The sequence below is a fragment of the Desmodus rotundus genome, chromosome 12, assembly GCF_022682495.2.
Source record: "Desmodus rotundus isolate HL8 chromosome 12, HLdesRot8A.1, whole genome shotgun sequence".
Lineage (NCBI taxonomy): Eukaryota > Metazoa > Chordata > Mammalia > Chiroptera > Phyllostomidae > Desmodus > Desmodus rotundus.
In genome coordinates this window covers 100,965,465-100,989,246 of record NC_071398.1, presented here as the reverse complement: position 1 = coordinate 100,989,246, position 23,782 = coordinate 100,965,465, and the positions used below count along the sequence as shown (strand labels likewise).

The 23,782-nt window shown below is 59.2% G+C and overlaps 2 protein-coding genes and 1 long non-coding RNA gene across 3 annotated transcripts in view; 1 reads left to right on the top strand and 2 right to left on the bottom strand.

Moving 5' to 3' along the window:
- The first annotated feature begins 2,348 nt into the window (after positions 1 to 2,348).
- RGS4 (regulator of G protein signaling 4) lies at positions 2,349 to 6,443 on the top strand. The gene is made up of 5 exons (XM_024552026.4): positions 2,349 to 2,507; positions 4,843 to 4,944; positions 5,125 to 5,186; positions 5,629 to 5,795; positions 6,065 to 6,443. The coding sequence occupies exons 1-5, from the start codon at positions 2,464 to 2,466 to the stop codon at positions 6,302 to 6,304; spliced, it is 615 nt and encodes a 204-aa protein (XP_024407794.2). The 5' UTR covers positions 2,349 to 2,463; the 3' UTR covers positions 6,305 to 6,443.
- A 1,791-nt stretch (positions 6,444 to 8,234) lies between these two features.
- Positions 8,235 to 9,970, bottom strand: LOC123479049 (uncharacterized). Its single transcript, XR_006654515.2, has 3 exons — positions 9,476 to 9,970; positions 8,485 to 8,646; positions 8,235 to 8,366 (listed from the first exon to the last, which is right to left on the bottom strand). It is a non-coding gene; the product is annotated as an uncharacterized lncRNA (long non-coding RNA).
- An 8,044-nt stretch (positions 9,971 to 18,014) lies between these two features.
- RGS5 (regulator of G protein signaling 5) overlaps positions 18,015 to 23,782 on the bottom strand; it is a 32,317-nt gene continuing 26,549 nt past the window's right edge. The window contains exon 5 of the mRNA XM_024552014.3: positions 18,015 to 22,575. Coding sequence (XP_024407782.1) covers positions 22,414 to 22,575 — 162 coding nt within the window. The 3' untranslated portion in view covers positions 18,015 to 22,413. The remainder of the gene's footprint in view (positions 22,576 to 23,782) is intronic.

The following is a 23,782-nucleotide window of genomic DNA, read 5'->3' as shown; positions in this document are numbered from 1 at the left end:
CCTGGCCACCTTGGCCACACGAATGCTCTGCTGCCCTGTGACCCTCCGTCCCGTCACTTGCTGATTTTCTTGAGGGCAGGGGCCCAAGTCTGGAATTATTCCTTTGTCTTCTGACCCACCCCATGGGCGTGAGGACGCCCCGGGGTGGGCTCCGTCCGCGGGTCCCTGCACGGACGCAGAGCCTGTCGTGGAGGGGAAGCTCAGACCTGTCTGAGATACAGGGGTAAATAAGAACGAGATCTTTGGAGAGCCACATCGCCTTCCACATCGCCAGCACCGTCGGGAATGACACACGATGGAGTGATCCAGTCCAGTGCTTTGCGAATCAGCGAGGGTGGAAATCGCCCGGGATTCACGCCGGGCTGGTCCCCACCTCCTCACACTCAGGTCCCACAGTGGAAACGCGGCCGGCTCACGGGAAGCTTTTCCAAACACTCTCAAAAGTATTAAAATGCCTAAGAAAGCAGGAAATCATTGAAGATGAAAATGAACGTGAGGGGCTTCCACAGGTGAGTTAAGTCCCGCCCCCGCCCGCTTCCTTCCCGCTGAGACAACGGTGTCTGTCCCGGCCTGGCATTCGGCTCACCTGTTGGAGCTGTTTACACCTAACGCAGGACAGGTAGGCTTCCCTTCGCTCTCAGTCCAAGATGGCAGCTTCTCAATGGTCCCCACTCACATGCCTCCAGCTAGTGATTGGAATGGCCACCCTCTGGGGTGGCCGCTTCTCCCTTTCGATTGTCCCCCCTCTCGGAGGCCACTTCTGACCGGCTCCTCTCCCCAGCCTGCCCCCCGCCTTGGACTGATGGTCACTCTGCATTGCGCCCTCGTCCTTTCTACGATGCCACCAGAGACGGGCATGCTTCCTCTGCTGCACCTCGAGGAGAAGTAGCCGCGAGCTAATCTAGCAAGAGTTCTTACCACCACCGGAGATTTTCCTGTAATTTAAATGCTTCTCCTGGAGATCACGGCCCCTCTACCGGGTCATACTTCTCAGCCATCTCCTCGAGGTGCTCGCCGTGGCCGGGTGAGGCGGCCCGTGTGGGGTGCTCGAGTCTCGGATGTGGGGGACCAGTCCTACCCCTGCGCCTTCCATACCCTCAGGCACCTTCAGGTCTCACTGGGACACCATCCATTTTGCACCTTCTTCACCTAATTGCTTGAGGTCTTTGCTCCTTTTTTAAAAAAAGGATAACCCAAGGATATGTTTGTTGATTTTTTAGAGAGAGGGGAAGGGAGAAAGAGAGAGAGGGAAGGGGAGAGAAATATCAATTGGTTGCTTCCCACATGCGCCCTGGCTGGGGATCGAACCGGCAACCCAGGCATGTGTCCCGACTGGGAGCCCAACCCAGGACCTTTCGGTTTTCAGGACGGTGCCCAACCCACTGGGCTACACCAGCCCGGGTGCCTGTCTGCTTTCCAAATGAAAGAGACTCAGCCTTCCTCCCACACCCCGGGCTCTGCCGGACACGGCCTGTCTGCGCTGTGCTGGGGGCCCTGGGGCAGCGGCTGCTGGAACACCTGCCCGGGTCTTTGAAGGAATCAGTCTGTCACACGGTGTCTACAGGCTCCAACTGTCTTCCGTTCACCCTGCAGGCGGGTGACAGGTGCGCAGAGCAAGCTGCCTTTCTCTCTCTCTCTCTCTCTCTCTCTCTCAATATTTTAGAATCTGGTTTGTAGACCTAGGAGCTGTGAGACATGCTAGGATGTGAGTCCATTTGCAAATAAGAAGGGGCATCTGTCTGCGTGCGTCCCCCACCCCGGGCTGCGGCTCTTTGTGTGAGGCAGAGAGGTTGTCACAGCTGGGCTGAATCTGTTCTGAGTAAGAGTTCTAGAAACGTCCTCCTGGGCCCACGCTCCAGCGGTCCCTCCCAGCCATGTGTGGCCGTGACCGTGACCCTGGAAGGCCCCCATCTGCAGGTGCTGGCCTGGAAGCAGTGGGGGTGTGAGCGGGGGCTCCGTGATCCTCTGTCTCAAATCAGAAAGAAGCAAGTTGGGGAGATCCCCCCAGCTAAGCCCTTGAGCTCTGATGGGACCTGTCTCCCGTCCCCAGGCAACTTCCCATGACAGTTTTTAGAGAAAAGTGAGCAAACACCATGGTGTGTGGCACCGTAAGCCCTTTTCCCTTTTCTAGAAATTCAAAGCCTCGCAGGACCGTAGAGACGCGGAGGAAATTATTTTCTGAGTGTTTGCCCAGCCAGAGGCGTCTCTGGCTCACTGTTCGAGGTGCAAGCCCCGTCCCGCCCCCCATCTCTGCGGAGGCTGCAGCCACCGGAGGGTGGGTGTTGGGCGGGCGCCGCTGATTGGCTGCCCGGCGGTGCTGGCTGGGCTTTAAAAGGGACCTGCCGGCTGGGGACAGAGCGCAGTCCTGACAGCATCTTCAGAGCAGAAGAGGCCAGAGCGCTTGCAGGCCACCAGCTCCACCGCCGCCTTCCCCCCTGCGGACTCGCACCCCCCACTGCAAAGATGTGCAAGGGCCTCGCAGGGCTGCCGGCTTCCTGCTTGCGGAGGTAAGGTGACCTTCAGCCTAGCGGCGTCTCACCCAGGGCCTCACGGCTCCCGTCCCCGTGCGGCTGTGACTGGGGATGTGAGTGCTCCCCCAGCTCAGGCACCTCGGAGTCTCTGCAGCTGACCTTGGCTTTGAGTGCCGTTGTGACCCTCCTCCGGCCAAGTCAGCCCCCAGTGGGCAGCGAGGCGAGGGTTTGCAGGGGACACTGCAGTCTGTCGCGCCTCGGCTGTGACCGGTGCTGAGGGAGCATTGCACGGGCACAGTCTCCCACTTGGGGGTCTCGGTCTGCAGACACTGGGTCTCGTTTAGGGGGAGACACCCCAGCCAGCGTGAGCTTTCCGCCCCCCCCAACAGAAGGGCACTATGCTCCTGGGTGGGGCTGAGTATCGGTCACAGTCTGTGTCCTTTTGGACCAGTGCTATGACCACATGTGACTCCAGAACTGGACCCCCCCCATCTCGGCCCCGCCGCCCGCCCGGGTCTCCGAGTGTCTCGTGTGGGTGGAGGTTGGAAGTAGTGCTCGTCACAGGTCGGCAAAGGGCTCTGTGGAAGGTCTCACCCTGAATACATCATTGTGTCCTGTGCTGCGTCTCGATTTAAAACCCTGTGGAGTGATGCAGTTACTCACACGTCTTTGGCTTTTTAACGGGGGGTAAGTGCCTCCAGAGCAGCCTCTGTGCTGGCCAGCCGAAGTGAGATAAAAACCGGCTCCTTCCAGGAGCCAGTCTCATGGGAAGCCAGGTGGCCGGGGAAGCACCTTCTCCTCACCTGCCTGCAAAGAGAAATCACCTAGATTTCAAGTTGGGAATCTCCCAGAAAGTGTCGTCCTGAGCATTCTCGAGACACATGGCTCAGGCCCGGGGTCACCGGGGAGCAGGAGGAATGGCCCCCGCCCACCCTCTTACCTGGCGGCTCTGACATGAAGCCGGAGGGCCTGCCAGAAAGGAAGATGAGCCCTCCACGCCCCGGTTAACTCTCACAGAAAATCGATCGTGCAAAAGCACAGGCGTGGGGAAGGGTTGTGCTTGGTGAACACCTGGGCAGGTGGACGAGACCCTGATGCTCTGACCAGCCTGGGGGTAACCCCACGCTGCAGGGTGAGCTGCCGGCCTCTGTCCTTCCTGTGAGCTGCAGGCACCTGGTCCACCCCCTCCTTCCCATGTCTGTGACTGAGGCTCAAGGTCACATAGGTGGGGTGGGGGGCACAGAGTGATGAGCCAACGCAGGCGTCCTGACCGCTGTGGCCCATGGGGCCTTGGGGTTGTCCTCCCTCTGGGTGCATGGTTTGGCGAGGGCAGGTGCCTCTGCGTGTGGGGGCTCCGTGTTGAGGAGCACCCGCCGTAGCTCGGCGGCCAGCTCACAGAAGTGGGAGCCGATTTCTGTTCTGGCTGAGCACAGCCCACTGACACTGTCCCTGCGGGCTCAGTCACTGCATCCTTGGGGTGACAGCTTCTGTCACTGAGGAGCTCGCGGTTGTGACCAGGAAGGGGTGCAGAGGAGGCAAGCGCTCTTGTCCGGGGGGCGGCCCCAGACAGAGGGAAACCCAAGCTTTCTGGGGAGCGCTCAGTGCAGCAGTCCCCAAGCTGCGGCTCCGGTCTCTCCCTCTGAGGGGGACCTCTTGTCACTTGCTTCGCGTAAAAGGCCAATTCTCTTTTGAAGCGATTGCGGGGCTTTTGTAAGGAAGGGGATCCGAGCACAGGAGCAGTTAACAAAGACGAGGAGGCTGAGCCGAAGGGTCCCGGTGTCTGAGTCCTGTGCCCTGTGCCCCCGGCTGCCCCGGTCCCCAGGCAGAGCCACTGCACGGGCTCTGCCTGCTTCTCCCCTCAGGGTGGAAATGTCCCTACCGTGCAGGTGGCACGAGGGGAGCTGGGGCTGCAGGGTTCACGCCTCACTGTCCTGCCCCTCTGTGGAGGCCACACACCTGGCGCAGGTCACTGGCCCGCCATCCAAGAGGCTGGGATCCCTGTATGGCCCCAGGCCAGGGGCCAGCAGTGGCAGTAGCGACCGCTGTCCAGGAGGTGGCGCCACGGGAAGGTGCCTGTCTCAGCGCCTGCTGCTCCAAGGTCAGCCAGGTTCCCTGAGCTTCTGCTGGAGATCCCCTCCCCCCGCCCCAGCCTTGTGCCATTGGTGACAGTGACAGGTTCAAGGAGAGGCTGCTGGGTGGCCGGAGGCCCAGCCTCCTGGTGGCCGTGCTGCCTGTGGGGCGTGTCCCGAGCCGCAGGCAGGAGCACACGCAGGAGGGGCCCCCCCCTGTCCTGGGAGAGCTGCACCCGCAGCAGCCAGGCAGGGCGTCTGAGTGGGAGCCCGTGACCCTGACTCTCTCCTTTCCTGTGCAGCGCGAAGGACATGAAGCACCGGCTCGGGGCGCTGCTGAAGTCAGATTCCTGCGAACACGGCTCTTCTCACGGCAGGAAGGACAAGCTGGTCGCCTGCCAGAGGTGAGGGGACGGGGGACCCTGGGCCAGTCTGAAATGACCGAGGACGTGGGGGAAGGGTGGCCTGAGTCAGCAACAGGCCTCATCCTAAGGCGGAAGATAAAATCTCTGCATCTTAGTCGGGATCTTAAATTTACTCCCCCAGCTTTGGATCACGGCATTCACAGTGTTCTTTTTCTTCAGGGTGAGCCAAGAGGAAGTCAGAAAGTGGGCCGAATCTCTGGAAAACCTGATTAGCCATGACTGTAAGTGTGACCCCCCCACACCCCCGGGGATGGGGTAAAGGTGCCTGGGACTCACGCTGTCACACACGATGTGTGGCAGACGTGAGGGTCCGTCAGCCTGTCAGACGTGTGACGTGCCACTGAGCTCTGTCCCTCCACAATGGGAGGTTCACGCAGAAACGGGGGTGGGGGGCGGGGCAGGAGAAACACCACAAATGTTGAGATTCCCGGAAGAATCAACCTCCATTTCTCTCCCCCAAACCCACTGAAGCACGGGGTGTGGCCGGACCCAGCACATACAGACACAGACTACGGGCACCTGCCACCTGCCCAACCTGGCCCCACAGAAGGGGGGTGTGGGGGTCGCCCGGGCCCTGCCCTGGCCCCTGCAGCCCCTGGGCTGTGTCTGAGACACAGGGCAGGGCCCCCGGGGTGACCGCCGGCTCCGTCTCCTCCGTCGCAGGCGGGCTGGCGGCCTTCAGGGCCTTCCTGCAGTCCGAGCACAGCGAGGAGAACATCGACTTCTGGGTCAGCTGCGAGGACTACAAGAGGACCAAGGCGCCCTCCAGACGGAGTCCCAAGGCCAAGAAGATCTACGAGGAGTTCATCGCGGTCCAGGCCGCCAAGGAGGTGGGTCTGCGCGGCACGGACGTGGGGTCGTAGCGAGGTTTCCCGGGGCCGGTGGGTCACTGGGTCTAAGGGAAAGACAGCGCAGGGGACCCGCTCATTCTAACCCTGACACCCCCGAGCATCAGTCCAGGAAGCAGCTTTCCCCCAGATGACCTGGGTGGGTTTTCTGAGGGGTCTCCCCGATTGGGGGAAAGAGCGGCACAGGCCCACACAGAAGGCCTGTGCTCCGCACGACGCAGCGTCTCACCCGCCCAGCCTCTGCCCCGCAGGTCAACCTGGACGCCTGCACCCGGGAGGAGACCAGCAGGAACGTGCGGGCGCCCACGGCCACCTGCTTCGACGAGGCCCAGAGGAGGATCTTCCACCTGATGGAGAAGGACTCCTACCGCCGCTTCCTCAAGTCGAGCTTCTACCTGGAGCTGGCCTGCCCTTCCGCCTGTGGGTCCGGGAAGCAGAAGGGGGCCAAGCGCCCTGCGGACTGCCCTTCCCTGGTGCCCCAGTGCGCCTAGTCCCACTGGGTGGCCGAGACTCGTGCCGGAGACCCCGAGGCCAGCTTTGGTCTGCGGCAGCAGGGGCCTGCCCCGTGTCACTCGCTAGATTTCGTGTCTGTGTTTCCGCGTCCATCGGGCCCCTCATTCCAGTCTGACGTGCCCCCCCTCCCCCCTCCCCCCAGTGTTCTAGGGTGCCATGGGAGCAGGTTTCCTAATACCAGCCCAGTAGGCCTGGGTTTTTAGAGATTGTTGGCCTCTCTGTCTGCCCAGTGGTTTGGCCTCAGGTGGGTCAGTCGGTGGGTCCACACATGTGACACCCACAGGCTCATGGGTAATGTTGGCCAGTACCTTCTGCAAACCGGGGGCGTTTAGGTGGGCCGATCGGTAGTGTGTACACGTGTGTGTGTGCATCCACACGCACACACGTGCCCGTAAGAATGGACGGAGAGGCCCCAGGCACTCTGCACTGGTGAACACACACTTGCATGTGATTCCCGGTCTCCATCCTGCGACTGAGCAGCATGCACTGAGCTAGCTCCTGCTGGCTCACCTGTGGGCCCGCTGCCACCCTCCAGGGGACGTCATACCTGACTCGACTGTGACCACCATCCCGCTGAGCTGTAGTCTAAAGAGCAAAGGTCACCGAGGGTCTTGTCCTTGCCTTGCAGGGCTGCCGTCACTCACGGCCCCACCTCCGCCTGGGTGCCTGAGACACGGCGGCCAGCAGCCGGGTGGGCGTGGGGCTGGACTGCGTGAGATACATGGGCTCTGTGGGCCGTCAGACGTGGGCTGAGGGAGAGCTCGGGACGCAGAGGCCGGGTCTACACCTCCACCCACCTCTGCTGACCGAGGTGGGCTTCTCATGCTGTTTTCCCGGGAACGCAGCCATCCCACGGGGCTGACTCCCCAGTGCTCACGCTCTGTGGGCTCTAGGCTGTAGCCCAGGCTCCAGACCGTCCCGGGGAACGGTGGCATTGTCTACGGAACACCCTTCTACAAGCCGAGAGCCCCGGGAGTCGCTGTTCTGAGGGGCGCCCGTTCACCGCACCCGTTCCCGGCATCCTGCATGTCGGGCCGACGGGGCTGGTGTTCCCAGGCTCCGAGAAGACAATGAATGAGGGGGGAGGGAAGATCAGGGTGTGAACTGCTGGAACTACCGCTGGAACCTTCCGAGGCATGTGAAATACTTGAAGACTCCTCACTTGTGTTATTTATGATGCCGTTTTGTACATGTTTTTATTGTTCTTTTATAAACGGAGGTGCACAGCACCCCCTGAGCGGTTCACGATTGAGCACAAAGTCTCATCCTTCTCCTCCTCCTGAATCCACTGCCCACGAAGCACCCACGCGCCCAGTCCCTCCACACCTGTCACATGCGTGCGACCCGTGTGCTTCGAAGCCAAGAGACTGGGCTGCAAAGCGAAGCTGCCGGCGTGCGTCTGCGCGAGCCCCGTCATATTAAAGACGCAGGGCCTGGGCTGTGCCCACGGTGCGCCCAGCAGCCGTGCTGTCCTGTCCTGGGCCCCGTGTGCGACACCCGCACGGCCACAGTTCTGTCTCTAGAGGGCGCCAGGATCCGGGCGGGCAGGCGGTGCTGCAGAGCTCTCAGGACTTGCAGGCGCGTCCACGCCACCTCCCAGGCCGGTCCGCGTGGGAAGTAAACGGTTTTACAGAGTGCGTCTCCGCGTGCTTTCCCACTGCGTCTCGTCATTTCACCGGCATTTGACAGAGAGAGGCCCCAGTCCTGGCCCGCGGGCTGACACCCCTTCTGTGCCCACCCACGGGTGCCACAGGTGGGTGCTGCCCGGGAAACACACACACTCGTGTGCACTGTCTGCTTGTGGGCGTGACGATGACCTGCAGAGATGTCATGAGGGTGGGGGTGACAGCCAGAAAGGGCTCGTAGCCTCTCTTTCCTCCGTCCCGTGCCAGCTCTGGGAACGAAGCAGAAAATGCGCAAACAGTGTGTTCTCTGTGCTTGCCGCCGCGCCGCTCCCTCTGGTCACAGAGCCGGGGCGCCTTGGCTTGGAGACTTGCTGGTTCGTCCACAGGTGCTCAGCGAGCGTGCGAGGGTCACCAGCTAGGGGAGGGCAGGTGGAGGGTCTGTAGGTGCCCGAGGGGCGGATCCCCAGTGGCTCAGCCTGCCCTCCTCCCTTCCCAGATTCTCTTCTCTGGAAAAGAGGGCACAGGATGTTCACCTCATGGCCATGGGTCCCAGGTCCACGATGTCACAAGCCCCTGTTCCCTGAATTCTTCCTTTCCCACCACGAGAGCCACACCTGCGAGGGGTTAGGCACCCAGGGTTTGAACTGTTTGCAGTAACAGGCCCTTTTCCCAATCAGATCAGAGCTACGGACCATCTGTGGAGAAAAAGACACAAATAAGCAGGGGCAGGTGACGGTCCCTCGGGGACACGTGAACAGGGAGCCTGGAAGCGAGGGGCGAACACCAGGCCAGACTCCTCCCTAAGAATCACTCCCCGTTTCCTTCTCTGTCTCTGAGTTTGCCGGACCCTGAACTGTTCTCCACGCAAGTCTTCTTTCAAATTTTATTTTAACGCCTGAAGGAGAGAGGAAAAAAAAAAAAAGCTCCGCTCTCCTTGGGTCCCAGGTCATATCTGCAGTGGAGGGGACAGCGCACAGGGACTCCCAGTCATCTGGCCACTGCAGGAGTCACACGGGGACAAGACGCTGGGCAGACATGGGGTCCTGGTCCCCCTGCTCCTGCCTCTCCTCTGGGAGGGACACCAGCCGTGACCCCAGGGCCCGAGGGAGAGGGCACCACCCCCCACAAGTCTGCTCCAGGCCACTGCTCCCACGAGTGAGCAGAGCTCGGCCGTGGGAAGGGGTGAGCGGTGACCTTCCAGGGTGACTTGAGGTCGTTGCCTCTGAAGAAGGAAGACAGAGCTCTGTTGATTTTTTTTTCGAGCATCGTCTGTCCCGTTCCCAGCCTGTTCCGCGGCCTCTGGCCTCTCTGCAGCTGTCTGCTTCCCAGCCCGGGCGTCCCCAGACGTGGCTGCGGTGACAGCGCGTGATGGGAAGCGGCTGTAGTTACGTCATCGCAGAGACAGGCCGCCCAGTGTTCTGTCACCCCCCTACCTAGGGGCACCACCGTCCCCCCCCCATCCCCCCCCCCCCGGTAGGACTCAGTATGCTCGCTGCCCTCGCCTCACCCCTGGTCGTTCCGTACCTTTGGGGTGCCAGCAAGACCGCTGCCAGGCCCGTTTGCAAAGCCAGGCCAGGGTCCCTTCTCACCCCCATCTTGTAGGCGGCCTCCGCCGACCGGGAGTCCCTCCGGCTGGAGTTTCCAGACGCCTGCCCGGCTCCTTCTCAGCCACTCACACCCCCACAGCCCCGCTCTGCAGAACCCTCTGGGGGGCCCTTTGAGCCCGCCCCCCGCCTCTACCCGGCTGGGACGCCGCAGGCTCTTCGAGTGTGGCAGGGCCTGCTGCCTGGGCCTGGTTTCCGGTGCTCAGCCTCCAGACTGAGACCCTCCGATCCCCGCGTATCGGTAACCGCCTTCTGCTCAGCGGCAAATCTGCCCTCCCGCTGCCCTGCGGGAAACACGCGGGGTGCCCGCCTGGGGCGCCGCGGCCCCAGGCTCTGCTTCTGGGCTCCGTGGAGCGTGCAGGCCTGGATGCGGCCTTCGCCGCCGCCGTAACCATCTGGAGCCGCGGAGGGGACGGGCAGGGGCCACCAGCTTCCGGCTTCCAGCTGTAACTCTGCCCCGCGCACCCCCAGCTTCCGCCAAACGCCGCCGCGGACCCTCCCACGCGGGCGGCTTCCGGTGTCGGCGCCGTTTACCCGGCTCTCCGCGCGGCGCCGCATCGCTTCTCCCAGTCCTGCGACCCCTGCTTTACGCGGGTCACCCAGCTGCCTGTGAGGCCTCGGGGTGCCCGTCCAGTCGCCAGGCCCTGCGCGGGCGGCGAGCCTCGCAAGGGGAAGCAGCCGCGGTGCAGACGAGGGACGGCCGCCTGGCGCCTGCTTCCGGGCCTTCCCTGCGCTGAGCGTCCCTGCCCTGCGCCCTGGGGGGCGCGGAGGGAGAGTTATTTGCACCGCTTGTTGTGTGCCTCGCAAGCATTTTTTCCCCCGGAAAGGCAAACTCTATAAAATATCTAAGGAAACATTAAAATGCTCAGGACACTGGCCCTGGCTGGTGTGGCTCAGTGGGTTGCGCGCCGGCCTGCAAACCAAAGGGTCGCCGGTTCGATGCCGGGTCAGGGCACAGGCCTGAGTTGCGGCCTCGTCCCCAGTAGGGGGCGTGCGCGTGCAGAGGCAACCACACACTGATGTTTCTGTCTTCTTCCCTCCCCGTCTAAAAATAAATAACTAAACCCTTTTTTAAAAATGCTTAGAAAAGTCTAAACATAAGCGGGTTTGGATGCTGGTGACAAGCCAGGCTTCCGGTTGGAAACTTAGAAACTTCTAGATAGGAATCCCACTTTCTATGAGAAGTAGTGTTTGTTTTGGAAAATCTTAGCATTCCCGGTTCACTCTGCTGGCCTCGCAGCCGGTGCCCTAGGACGGAAATGAGCAGCCCAGCCACATGTTTTCTTTATGATAAGTGGAATTTCTTACTGATCCTTCCCCAAATAAAACGCTGATTTGATTTGCCTATTGAGACATGGAGTCCTGGCTTATCTCATCGTTTCTGGCAGATGTAGGAGCAACAGTTCCCGCTGAAGCTGTTTTGGTTTTTCCCCAAGTTGTTTTGTCTGCTCTGAGCTGTATTTCAAGTAAACTGAACCGAGGGCCTAAGAGAGCTGGGACGGCACTGATAATAACACAGCTCACATTTCATGGGCTCTGCGACCCGCCTTCCGGTCCAGGACCCAAACCAAGGCCCTCCTGCCCCTCACTGTGGGCGCTGATGGGACGGGCCTGAGCTCGGAAGAGCAGAGCAGAGAGAGACTTCCTTCTCTGATGAAGGAACGGGGGCAGGTGAGCTCCAGCCTGGAGGCACCTTGCCCACACCTGGGAGGGGCCTCTGCCTTTACAGCCTGAGGCCCTGGGTGATTCAATCCCGTTGGGTGCTTCCGCTTTCCTGTCCTGTGTGCACCCGGCCCCTCTGCTCACGGCCCTTTTTGCCCACAAGGCCCCATCGCCACCTCGGTCTCTGCACCCCACCCCCCTCGTTTTTCCGACGGGAAGCCTTTGCAGCACCTGCAAGCACACAGGTCATGACATAGTTCAGATTTTGAGAACCGTCTCCGTCTTTTAGATGATGACCTGTGGTAACACTTTAGAGCAGCGATTTTCAGCCGGTGCGTCACCAGAATGTCTAAAACAGGCAACACCTGGTTGTCCTGACCGCTTTTCCCCGAGATCACAGGTGGCAAACACAAGGCCCGCGGGCCGTATCCGGCCCTGCCCCTTGTTTCTACGCGGCAGCAGCGCCGAGCTCCTTGACCCTAGTGGAGGAGTAGTTGCATGTACACAGTCCTAAAGTTACATTCGGCCCTTTGAAGGCAACCACGAGGCTGACGTGGCCCCCGGTGGAAAGGAGTTTGACACCCCTGTCTTAGATTGTCAAATAGAAAAATGACAACGCACACCACCACGGTAGCCATCGGTGTGGATGAATCGCAATTATACCTACTTTTTGTCAGATTGGCAAGAAGTATATGTTTCGGTGTGCTGCAGATTTTAGTAATTAGTTTACATGCATCCTGAGATGGGAAAGGTTGAAAATCGCTGCTTCAGATGATAACACGTTTTTCTGGAAGGTTAATAGATCAGATAGTGTTATGGTACCTTTTCGTTAAAAAAAAAAGAAACAAAACAAACTAACAAAAAAGATTTAAAAAAGAAACGTGTTCAGAGGCTTTATTTCTCTAACACGTGCAGCATAATTCTCTCCCAGAACGATGCACCTGGGCATCCATGGCACGTCATTGTCCACCTACGACTCTCGCTGACTCGCAGCTGTCGGCTTTATGGTAACACACACTCCGTTTTAGACCTTTATTATCTGAAGCAACGCCTTTGATCGATTTCTGCGTACCAGGCAGGGTGTAGGCTGGCAGGCGGGAACTTTGCTCACGGACCATGAGAGAAAAGTTTGCGCAGGAGCAAAGCAAAGGGTGGGTGCGGTCTGATGGCCCCACGTTTTTGCAAATGGAAAGGACTCAGAGAGACGGGAAGCTCTAACAGCAGATGCGAACGATGCGGAGGTCTGATGACATAAGTCACGTGGAAAAGTTTTCTAGGAAAGAGGGATGGCATTCTAAACAGTGGCTTTTTTCAAATCCAACGTAACCCAAGTAGCCGAAAGCCTGCAGAGCATTTGGAAGTCAAGAAGCTCTGCCAGAGAACGAGGGAGCTGCTGCCCGTGTGCGCTCAGGCCTGGTGCCCAGCCGCAACGGAGAGTGCGAGTTTGGCCAGGGCCGTGGAGTTAGTGGGAGAGCCCAGCAGCCCTGTGGGACCTGGGGGTTTTTGCCCCCCAAACCAAAGTGGCAGCTGGGCACAGCAGCCCAGTGTCACAGGAAGTGGGGCTGAGGCAGGCTCGAGGGTCCCCCCCACTGGATGCCAAGCCCTTTAGAGAGCTGGGCTGTGTCCTCAGCAGTGGGGGACCCGGACCACAGGATGCAGCTTTTGGAACAAAGCGTTTCGTACAGAGAAGCAGGAGCCAGAGAGGGTCCGTCACCGCGGTCAGCGCCACCCGGGCCGCACCAGGGCCCTTGTGTTCATCCGGCCAGGCCACCTGTCCTCACAGACAGTGTCCTGGGCCAAAAGCATGTGACCTGCGACAGAGATCCCGCAGGATCCGGGAAATTCAGCTGCTTGACCTTCAGAGCTTGGGAGTGAATGTTTCTACAGCGGCTAATTCACACACTGGGTCCCCAGCGGCCTGGTCCGGGTGGGCGGCACCGCAGCTGGGCGGGGGGAAATGCAGGTCCTGCAACGCAGCCCGGAACGCACCCCCGCCGAGCGCACTTGGGGAGTCGCGGGAGAGGAGGCCCAAACGGCAACTGTCCTGGAAAATCTCTGCCAGCTCTGGCTGCTGTTGGCGTAGCCCGTTTCTGTCCTGTGCTTGAAGGACACGTGAGCCCCTCAGGGCCCACGGGACCGTCCCCAGGTGATGAGCCCCCACGGGGGGAGGCAGGCATCGGGGGGTCTGCAGAGGTGTGGGACACAATGGGAATGTTGGGGACTGGAGGTGCTCTGCACACGGAATTTCAGGAAACATGTAGGAGTGAGTCAACGGAGTGGAAAAGAGGAAGTTAGGGAACAGACAGGAAGAAAGGAGTCCCAAGGGCACTGATGCCATCTGACCAAAAGTGGGGTGTGTGACCCCAGAGACAGAGCCGCCGAGGCCCCGGTGGGTGAGAGGCTGGCAGTGGGGGCACGCGGGTGGTGGAGAGGATTCGAAAGTGTGAGGGAAGCTTCCAGAGGTGAGAAGTTGGGAAATGCTCACTCGATGTGACCCTGAGCAGGACAAGCCGGTTATCAGGCCGTCACAGGTGATGCGAACGTCTAACCTCGATGGCTATCGAGTTCCAGATCCCCGGGCGACGTGACAGCTGGCTGTCATCTGAGATCAAACGTCTTCTTTTTTAATTGAATTTATTCAAGGTGTATGATTCTCTAACGCATCATCTGTATATTGTACTGTGTTCACCACCCCAAGTCAGGTCTCCTTCCGTCACCAGTCACCCCTTTTACCTTCTTCCACCTCCCCACCCCCTTCCCCTCTGGTCGTCCCCATGCTCTTGTCTGTGTCTGTGGGGCTTTTTCGTTTCTTAATCCCTTCACCTTTTCCACCCAGCCCCCCGTCCCCTCTGACAGCTGTCTGTCTGTGCTGTGTGTGTCTGAGTCTTTAAACGAAAGAACGAGGCTTTGTGAGCCTGATCACGGATGGGAGCAAAGTCTTCACGTCCACACGCAGCACCCTTCTCTCGCCCTCTCAGGTAAACCGACTCCGCTGGTGGGCAGCCCGTGAGAAGGATTTAACAGGAAGAACCGTGTCATTCACACGCATGCGCGCACCCACACGCGGTCGTGGATCTTCACGGAGGAGCCCATGGGTCTCCTCTGAGGTCACCCCCTCTGTCGCCAGCCCTGAAACGAGGCTTCGCGGCTGAGCGTCCGCGCTGCCGCGGAGCCTGGCACAAAAGTCAGAGAACCGGAGGCAGACGCCACTCGGCCGGGGTGCCGGGTCAGCTGGTTGGAGTCTGTTCTAGACTCGGGCCACCCAGCCTGCGAGGACTAAGGTGGGGTGTGTCTCCAGCTCACGGTGAGGAATGGGCTGGGCGGGGCAGTGGGCTGGGAACACGACACATCCTTGCTTGCTGCCCTGGTGACGCCTGAGAGACGCTTAGTCCCTCTGATCAGGGCCGGTCAGCGAGGCCCAGCAGGAAGCAGATGGGCCGGACAAGGCTCAGAGAAAACGCCCTACTCTGTGGGGAGTGGAGCCCGGTCACTCCTCTCCACTGCCGTGTGCCCTAAACTCTAGTCCCGCCCGTGCAGACGGGCAAACGGAGGCCCGGCGGGCCACAGCTGTGGAGCCGCAGGGAGGGGAATGGTGGTTGTGACTAGGAAAGCCGTTTCTCCGGCTGGAAAGCCTCAGGTTCTGGAGTCTGCACTCACTCTCCAAAAAGACGTGGAGTTGGTTTTTATCACAATATGCCCGCTGGTGCTTCTCTGGTCAGTCTCCAGCGGCTAAGATCTGAATGAATACTTTCCTCTGGATTTCAAAAGGCTTTATCTCCCTGGGGCCGACCCCCTGCAGGGCTGATAAATACCACAGAAAACAGGCGTGCTCTGGTTTCCTCTGCCTACACTTAGTCTTTCTAGAAGGACCGGGCTGGGCAGCTTTGTCAAGATGAAAGACACACAAACAAGGTCATTCAGCCTTTTTTGAGGAATAAAGTGTGGTTTCCAATGGCCAAGGCGAGCCCCACACCTGCTCCCCTCCTATGTGAAATACAAACGGCTTTTTTTAAAAAAAGATTTTATTTATTTATTTTTAGAGAGAGGGGAAGGGAGGGAGAAAGAGAGGGAGAGAAACATCAGTGTGTGGTTGCCTCTCTTGCACCCCCTACTGGGGACCTGGCCCACAACCCAGGCATGTGCCCTGACTGGGAATCAAACCAGCGACCTTTTGGTTTGCAGGTCAGTGCTCAATCCACTGAGCCACACCAGCTGGGGCTAAGGAGGAACTCCTACGTGATGGACACTGGTTAACAAAGTGGGATGAGTGGCCAATGACAGTTTACGATTGGTACTTAGTTAGGAAATTTAGCATGAGCACCCTGCCGGTCCTTGAATGCCAGGAAAGACAGGAACACCATACAGTTGTCGCTGGGGTAACGCAGCGTGAAAGGCTGGTCGGGTCTCCCCGCGTCTGGACTGGTCCCCTGTGCTCCCGGGAGACGGGGCCGTGGGTCACACACGAGGATGGCCAGTTTCCAAAGAAGTCCGAGCACACTGGGCAGTCCTCTTGCTCCCCCTCAGTCAACGGCCCTTCCCTCTGGCTGTTTTTACGGAGGTTGTAAGAAACAAGCAATGTGTACCATCCTATTGGAGTTACGTTACAGTGCGAAGATACCTTTCCCATCGGCTATTTTATTTTGAAAGAAGTTTGTTAGCCTGAAAGGTTATCTGATTGGGGAAATTCTCAGAGAGAGAGAGAGAGAGAGAGAGAGGCATCTGTTTCTGAGAGGCATGTTTTCCTGGGCCCCCTGCCCCCCGCCACTCCCCTGACACCCTGCAGCTCTTTGCCGTCCACTCTGGGAGCATCTACCGCCATCAAAGACACAGAGTGATGTGTGGCCTGCGTACTGTGCTCCGGGGGAACCACCCCGGACGGGGGACCACATCTGCGACACGCCTGCCGTTACCCAGACGCGCAACTTCAGACAAATCACCTCTCGAGTCCGTGGGCCTCAGCACCTCCTCCTGACAGCGAGGAGGGCACCGATACCTCTTAGAACGGCGGGCGCTTTTGTGGGGGCGGCTGTCCCTGGGCGGATGCCTCCTTGGTGCCCAGAGTGTCTGTATGCCCCCATCGCCTCCTGCCGTTCCCACTGCTGGCGTCTCAGCTGCAGAGAACCTGCAGGGAGAGGAGGGCTGGAGCTCCGTCCCCGGTGCGCGGGGGCACCTATGCTGTCACCGTCCCTCCAGCTCTGCTCTTCCCCATCGTCACCTCCCTGCTCTCAGTCAGTAACTCGTTAGGAAAGTCAAGTACATGCAGAAGCTGTGCTTTCGGCAGCTGTTCACCAAGCAGTCAAAACAAACGCTCGGTTGAAGGAAATAAGGAAATGCCGGCCTAGTCACCCTCCCTCACGAAAGGCTCCGGGCACCTCTGAGTCTGCTGTGTTTTCCAAGAAATCCGCATGGAAGCCAGGAGGTTCAGTGCATCTGAGGCAGGTGTCACATGTCACAGGCAGTCCCTTCCCAGCAGTCACGAGGCAGCTCTTCCAGACAGAGCTAAGACATCGACGCCCCCCGCTGAGGCCTTGGCTGCTCTGCCCCCCCCCCCACCGCGCCCTCCGAAGGGGGCTGGTTTGGAACCGTGACTCATTAACAAGGCCTGGCAGGGGGTGCCGGCCCCACGGCCAGCGAGCAGAGACTGGCTCCTCGCCAGTGCTGCTTCCTAACACAATTTCCACCCACGTTTTTTACTGCCTGAGCAAGTTCAAACGTTGAGACGGTTGGATCGGACCGAAAAGTGGGAAACCTGGGAACGGGACCAGGGATGTGCCCGATGAGACCGCCTCACACGCAGCTCACGCTGGGGGTTTTGGGGGGCCGACAACACGTTAAGGTGTTCGGAAAGAGATTTGCGGGCGAAGTAATTTCCTTGACTCCCTGACTGAGGATGTGCAGCCCGAGGCCACCGTGGCTGGAGGCACAGGGCTTCCGGAGCCCGACTGGTGTGGCCAACGCTTAGCAGCTGAGCGCTGAGCCCTGCCCGGCTGCACGGAGGGTACTCCTCCTGTTGTGACGGGCCGAGTGGCGTTCCCTTGGTCTCGTGGACCCCACCGTCTGTGAGGGGTCAGCCTGACCTAGAAGCTCTGCCGCTGGTCCAAAGGGTGACCCTGAGGGAGTCGCCTCTGCTCTGTGGGCGGGACAGAGAAGCGGCAGCGACCTTGGCTCTCCCACCCCTCCCGGGGGGACACACTCAGGACCTCATCCACGGCCGTGAGAATAAGGCGGAGGAGGAGAGGATTGGAGGGAGGCAGGCGCAGTGAGGCAGAACGGTCAGCAGCCCGCCAGCCCCTCCCGTCTCTCCGTCCACCCCACTGTCTCCACAGGGCCCTTTCTCCCTGGTCCCTCCGCGAGTGGTCCCGCTGCTTTCTGCACACACCTGTTCCTGCTGCACCTGCAGGACCTCAGCCTGTCACCTAAGCTGTCCGGGCCCCAAACCAAGGCCAGAGGACGGAGCTGCTCACAGTGACAGTAACCTCAGACCTCCCTCTAGCCCCACTGGGCGGAGGGGACAGGGATGGCTGTGCTGGAGCCATGTGACACCAGGCGCTCAGTCCCTCCTGACAGGGGAGAGCTGGGTCCCCCTGAGCAGAGGGAGAGTGGTCAGTGGCGTGGAGAGAATGGGCCCTCGGTGGGTAGCTCCTGTCCGGGCCCACGAGTGGGGCTGCCGGTCAGTGAGGAGTGGTCCCCGTTGACCAAGGGCTCCCCAACGTTGGCAGCACAGTGAAGGACGCACCCCTTGCAGGGAGAGTCTCTGAGGAAGAATGTTTGAGGGTGAAGAAGGACTCGAGTGCGGCTGTGCCTCGGATACGTGATGCTTTATTGGTTGCGTGGGATCGCGTTACAGATGCACTTTGGTGCTTTGTCTACCAGGAAGGACACGTCATATACACAGCACACGGCGTCGGATACAAAACCACAGGTGCACACAGCTCCCCCTCAACGAAATCCTACGGCGTAAACGCTGAACACGGGTTCCCATCACCGCCGTTTCCGCCCCTTTCTCGGGGCTGCGTCTGTGCAGATAAATCGTGACTGGCATGTGTCACGTGTGTTCCCCATAACTGTGCTTAGCGCTGACCTTGCTGATGTCCCCCCTCGCAGGGGAGGCGGGGGTGGGGGCGGGGGCATCACAGGGGAGGAAGGCACCCTGCGTGAGGCTGGCTGAACCGACAGGAATGTCAAGAGTTTGGTTTGTAGCTCCTCTACTGGAAAAACAAGATGATTATTACTCAACTGTGGGGTCAGGATACTGCCACAAAGTGTTTGGGGGTTTTGCCCTCACTCTCTGCCGGTCTCCAGCCACTCGGCCAGGACTGCTGCCCTGCCCGGCCCTGGGCCAATCCCGGAGCCTGGGGAAGCCTTTCCCTGGGGGTCACAGCCCTCTGCTTGGCCTCGGGGCCTGCGTGCGGGACGTGCAGCTCCCCGGGAGCCGTGTCCCAGGCGAAGGTGAACTGCACACCTGGGTGACAGAATATGGAGATGCGTTGGCACATCACGTCCGGGACCTGCCCGGTGGCCTGGCCTTGGGTTTGGATGCTTGGGTGTTGGAAGCCGCTTTCTCCACCTGCTGCCATGTGGCCCGTATGAGGCAAATGGGGGCAGGGGGCACTCCGGATGGTTCTTTTCTCTGATCAAGGCCCCCTGCAACACAGTAAAGACGAAAGAAGACTCCCCAGGTTTTTGAAGGAAGCTTCTCATCTGGCTGCGTTGGGAGTTCAGAAACACCTTCCTCCCCATTTTGGCTGACGGGAGAGGGTTGCTTTTCAAATACTGAAGTGGCTCCTGCCTGTTTCCCCACAGACACGCTGAATCCCTTGGCCTGGGTGCTCACCCTGCAACCCCTCCTTCCCTCCTTCTCCCTCCTGCTCTCCTGGCCCTTGCTCTCTCTCAGACCTGCTGCATTCCCAGGAAGCGGGGCCGATGGCCTGCTGGAGGGAGTGATTCAGGGGCTGAAATTATTTCCCTCAAATGTGATTAGCCTTTTAGATGGTTCTCAGACTATCAGATCGCGACGGGGCAGGCGTCTGGACAAAGCCCAGCCAGATGATGCGTGTGAGCTCATCAGTTGACTGGCTGATGGTCCAGTTTTTACGGAAACTCCTCACAGTTGCTATTCTTTGGGAAATAATTGTTCGCGCCATCCTGTGGAAAGGGAGTGAATCCAGAGAACACCCCAGTCGAGCCAAACGCAAGGCCTGGCAGAGGGTAAAAATAAAAGCCATTTCCCTCACCAAGTTCCTTCCTTACGCACTGAAGCCTGACCCCTACTTAAAGCGTGACTGCCGCAGCAGAGAACTGGGTGCGCGGGGAGTGCAGGGTGCCGGGTGGGGCCCAGGGTGTTCCCCGACGCTCGCTGCCACCGGTCGGAGACAAAGTTTCCGAAACGCCTCGGTGAGCTCCGGGTTTCAGAAGGCGTCTGTCTGGGACAAAGAACACGTGTGTGGGGGCGTCCACAAGAACGAGCACAGCTTTGGTGGACGAACATGGAGCACGGAGCCCACAGTCAGTCTCCTCCTTTCGGTCCACGTTAGTCCTACTGTGCCCCCAACCCCTAACTGCCTCAGACCGGGGGAGAAAGACTCAGTCAGGGGCCATCCCTGGCCTAATCCTGGGTTCCCCCCAAGAAGGAGGGGCAGATACGCATTCCCATGGCCCGCCTGTCACATCCCAGGTGCACTTTCAGCTGCAGCTGCCCCGTCCCGGGAGGCCGTCCACTTTCCCAGGCCTCGCCCTGGGGGGAGGGGGGCAGGGGAGGGACGGGAGCCTGAAACAGCTATTACACAGTTTCCTTCCCGGAAAGATCATCCCAGACCATCTTTCCCAGAGTTAAAAAATGTATTGTCTCTGTGTTACCATGGAGACTTTAGTAACACAGTTTTATTTTCCTTTTCCTTCCCCACCCCTCCCCCCCAAGTTTAAAAACATTTCCAAAAAGAGTTCAAAGAACTTTTTAGGGCAATTTCGACGTGTTTGGGTTTTTAGCCGGGTGCGTTCCTTTTCCCTGCGTTCACAGGTTGTAAGAGGTTTTGTGTGTCCACCACTTCGAATCCAAGCTCACATCCCTGTGTCTACATCCCACTCCCTATCACCGTTCACCTGGAGGGCGCCCCTCCCTCTGTCCCGTCACAGCCGCCCCCGGGGTCTCCCTGCCTCTGCCTCTGCCTCCTGGGTCCAGCTTGTGAGAAGTGAACCCGCAGCCCTCCCACCACCAGGGAATCCAGTCGGCCGAGTCTCTGTAAGGCCGACGCTCTGGGTGAGCTCTGTGATGTCCAGCCAATTCTCTGGGCATTTTCAAACGTGTAGCTCTTTCAAATAGTGTGAATAAAACATTCCCAGTGTTAATTACGTTAAGCATCTTCTCAAAAAAATTTTGGCATCCAGGGAAAAACAATGGACCCGGGTTCCAGGTTCCTGGCACTGCCGGTGGCGTTGGCTGCTGGGGCCGTGGGAATGGGGGCTGGGGAGGGGGTGCCAGGAATCCCCCCCGCTGCTGGTCAGCTGGGTGGGTGCATGGGGTGAGGGCGGCTTCGTGTTGGGGTGTGACCGGGCCTGGCTGTCCACGGCATGGAGACAGTGTCCTTGGAGCGGGATGTAGTGACAGATGTGACAGACTGCCCCGCAGCCCCGCCCCCATGCAGAACATGAAGTGGACGTCCAGGCCCGGAACGGCGGGTCAGCCTCCGAAGTAACAAAAATAGGGGATACCCAGCGACCCCTCTGGGTGTCTGCTGGACGAACCCCGGAAGGGAATGGCTCCCCTTTCCTAATTCTCAGGAAATAACTGGGAAAATGGGCTACAAACCTGGGAACCCAGGAGTGGGTGAAGGGAACAAAAACCCAGGAAACCATAACTGGACAATGAGACCTTCCACCGAAACACTTCAGGGTTTTATTCATCCTTGAGAACGCTCTCTTTTTAATTCGCTCAGCCGCCTCATCTTGGCCACCCTCGTCCATGGGGTTCTCCTCATTACTAAACTGTGACTTCACCTGACCGCATCTACTCATGCTAAGGAGATATCCTAGCAACACTTACAGTGGTGAAATACAGAATGAAAACTGTGAACTGCCGACAGTGCCAAGGCGAGCGACGAGCTGTGCGAGGCGGGTCGGGGTGAGCGTGCCTGCGGGTGACAGTTTACTGACGCAGGGAGCGAGTGGGGTTGCGGGACGATTCTGTGCTTCCGCGAAACGCAGGGACCTTGAACGCTGCCTCTCGCTGAGAAAGCCTGGGGGGCGGGCCGATCAGATTTCCCCAAGATGACTTCCTGTTTCTCAGACAATCGTCACTTACTGCACACGCAGCCTCACGGATCCTTAACCGTGTCATTAACCGTGTCGGCGGACGAGCTTCCCGTGTCAGCCCCCAGCCCTCTAGACTTTGACGTGAGAAACAGCAACTGTTTTGTTTTTACATTCCGGAGTTAAAACTTTCAGAATTTTACCCTTACACAGATTTAAAATAACGGGAACATTGCATCTTTGGGCCCGCATACTGGGGGCTTCGACGTGTTGATAAAAGAGTCCATTGTCAATCTCAGGTCATGACTTAGTACAGAATTCGGTGACTTCGTGGGGGTGTCTGAAGGGGGGTGAAGGAAGAATCGATGTTAACTGTGTTCAGATAGGTTAACACAGCGTATTCACGGTGGTATGCCTCATTTCTAACCTCCGGCTACGTGAAGATTCTCTAAGGGGAAGAACAATGTTTCAAATGATTTGCTTAGGAAATCGGGTAGTGGCTGCCTCGTAAAATGCTCACCACTGTTTACCAACCAAGGTGAGAAATAGTCAGGCGGGTGATGCCCCCGACCCACAGTGTAAACAGCAAATGAGAACAATTCATCTCACTGGCAGTCGGCCCCCCCACCCCTGTGCCCCTTCCGAACGTCGGGTGACCTGTCACCTAAACCAAAGCCCCACAGTCAGGGGGCCTCACACACCTGTCTCTGCTTCCTTGCCTGGGCAGAATTTTCCTGGGATTCTGAGTGGAGCTTAATTAAGGGTCGGGGCGGGAAGAAGAAACCGGAAAAGGAACACTTTCAGACAATAACCGTCCAAAACCACGCAGGCCAAACGAGGAGGCAACCCCCGGGCCCCTGTGTGGGTGGGAGCAAAGCGGGGAAGGGAAGGCAGCTGGTCTGCTGGGAAGGCCAAGCTACTGCGGAGGAGCCACTCACGGCCGCTGCATGGCTACTTGAGGAGCTCCTGATAGAGCTCGGAGCGCACGAAGCGGGGCAGCGAATCCTTCTCCATCAGGGCGTGGATTCTTTTCTGCGCCACGTCGAAGCTGCTCAGCGAAGGCTCCACCAGGTTCTTCACCGTGATGTCCTTGGTGAAGTGGTCGATGTTGACCTGTGGGCCAGGCAACCGGGCCACTATGAGCGTGGGCGGGGAAGTGAAACTTCTCACCAACAAAACACACAGGGGGAGAGTCACAGAGTGTGAACTATCGCCCTGGCCGGGTGGGTCAGTGGGTGGGAGCATCATCCCATACACCTTAAGGTTGTGGGTTCGATCCCCGGTCCGGGTGCGGATGGGAGGCAGATGATTGGTGCTCTTTTGCATCGATGTTTCTCCCTCTCTTTCTTTCTCTAAAATCCATACACACTTCCTTGGGTGACGGTTAAAAACATAAGTGAGAACTAACATTTCTACTCTCTAGGCCAGGGGGCGGCCACCGGTGACTCAGGTTACGCGTGTGACTCAGGTTAAGACGCAGCCAGTGTAAGATGGGTCCCCGGTGCCAGAGTTCCCACGGCTGTGTATGCACGCGACCCTTGCTGACCCCTCCGGACCCCGACACTCAGCCTTTCCTCCTAAGGGGGAAGGGAACATACAGACACACGTGTCCAGGTGACATGGCTCCCTCAAGGTCACAGAGCTAATGGGTGTGTTGAAACCAGAGCCCTGGACTTTGAGTCCAGGAGTGAGTCCATCTCACAGCTCAGAGGACGGGCGCAGGCCACGCCCCACGGGAGAGCCCACAGGTCCCTCGAAAGGGGGCCACCGCTTGCTGGGGCTGGAAACTCAGCCAGGATTTGGTCTGCTTCGCCACGCCATTTTCAGCGTGTCCTAGCTTCGAGATGACGCCAGTGTCTGCGTGAGGAGCCCCGAGGACAGCGTTTTCCTGGGGCGCAGACCAGCAAGCCCCTCACCCAGACGGGCGGCCGCCACGCGCAGACACTGCAGCGAACCCCAGAGTTCCATGAAGGGGAGCGGAGTTAGCAGGAAATATCCCTCTGCATCCTCATTACTTCCCCGCTAACGTCACAAACAGAGACTCCTGGTGGCAGAGAAAGGGCGGCCCAGCACTCCTGGCCTCAGGAATGGGGGGAAGCTGAGGGGCAGAGGAGGAGGCCAGAGAGGGTCCCGGGTCAATCTCCCCCACAGCAAGGCTGGACCCAGGTCTCTTCGGGACCCTCATTTTCTCCACCTCGCCCCATGGCTCCCTACGCACCCGGCTGTGGACGGCCAGCTCCACGTCAGGGAGTGCGCCCACCCCACCCCCAGTGGCGGACAGGTGTATAATTCGTCCGTACTAATTAGTAGCCAGAGCCTA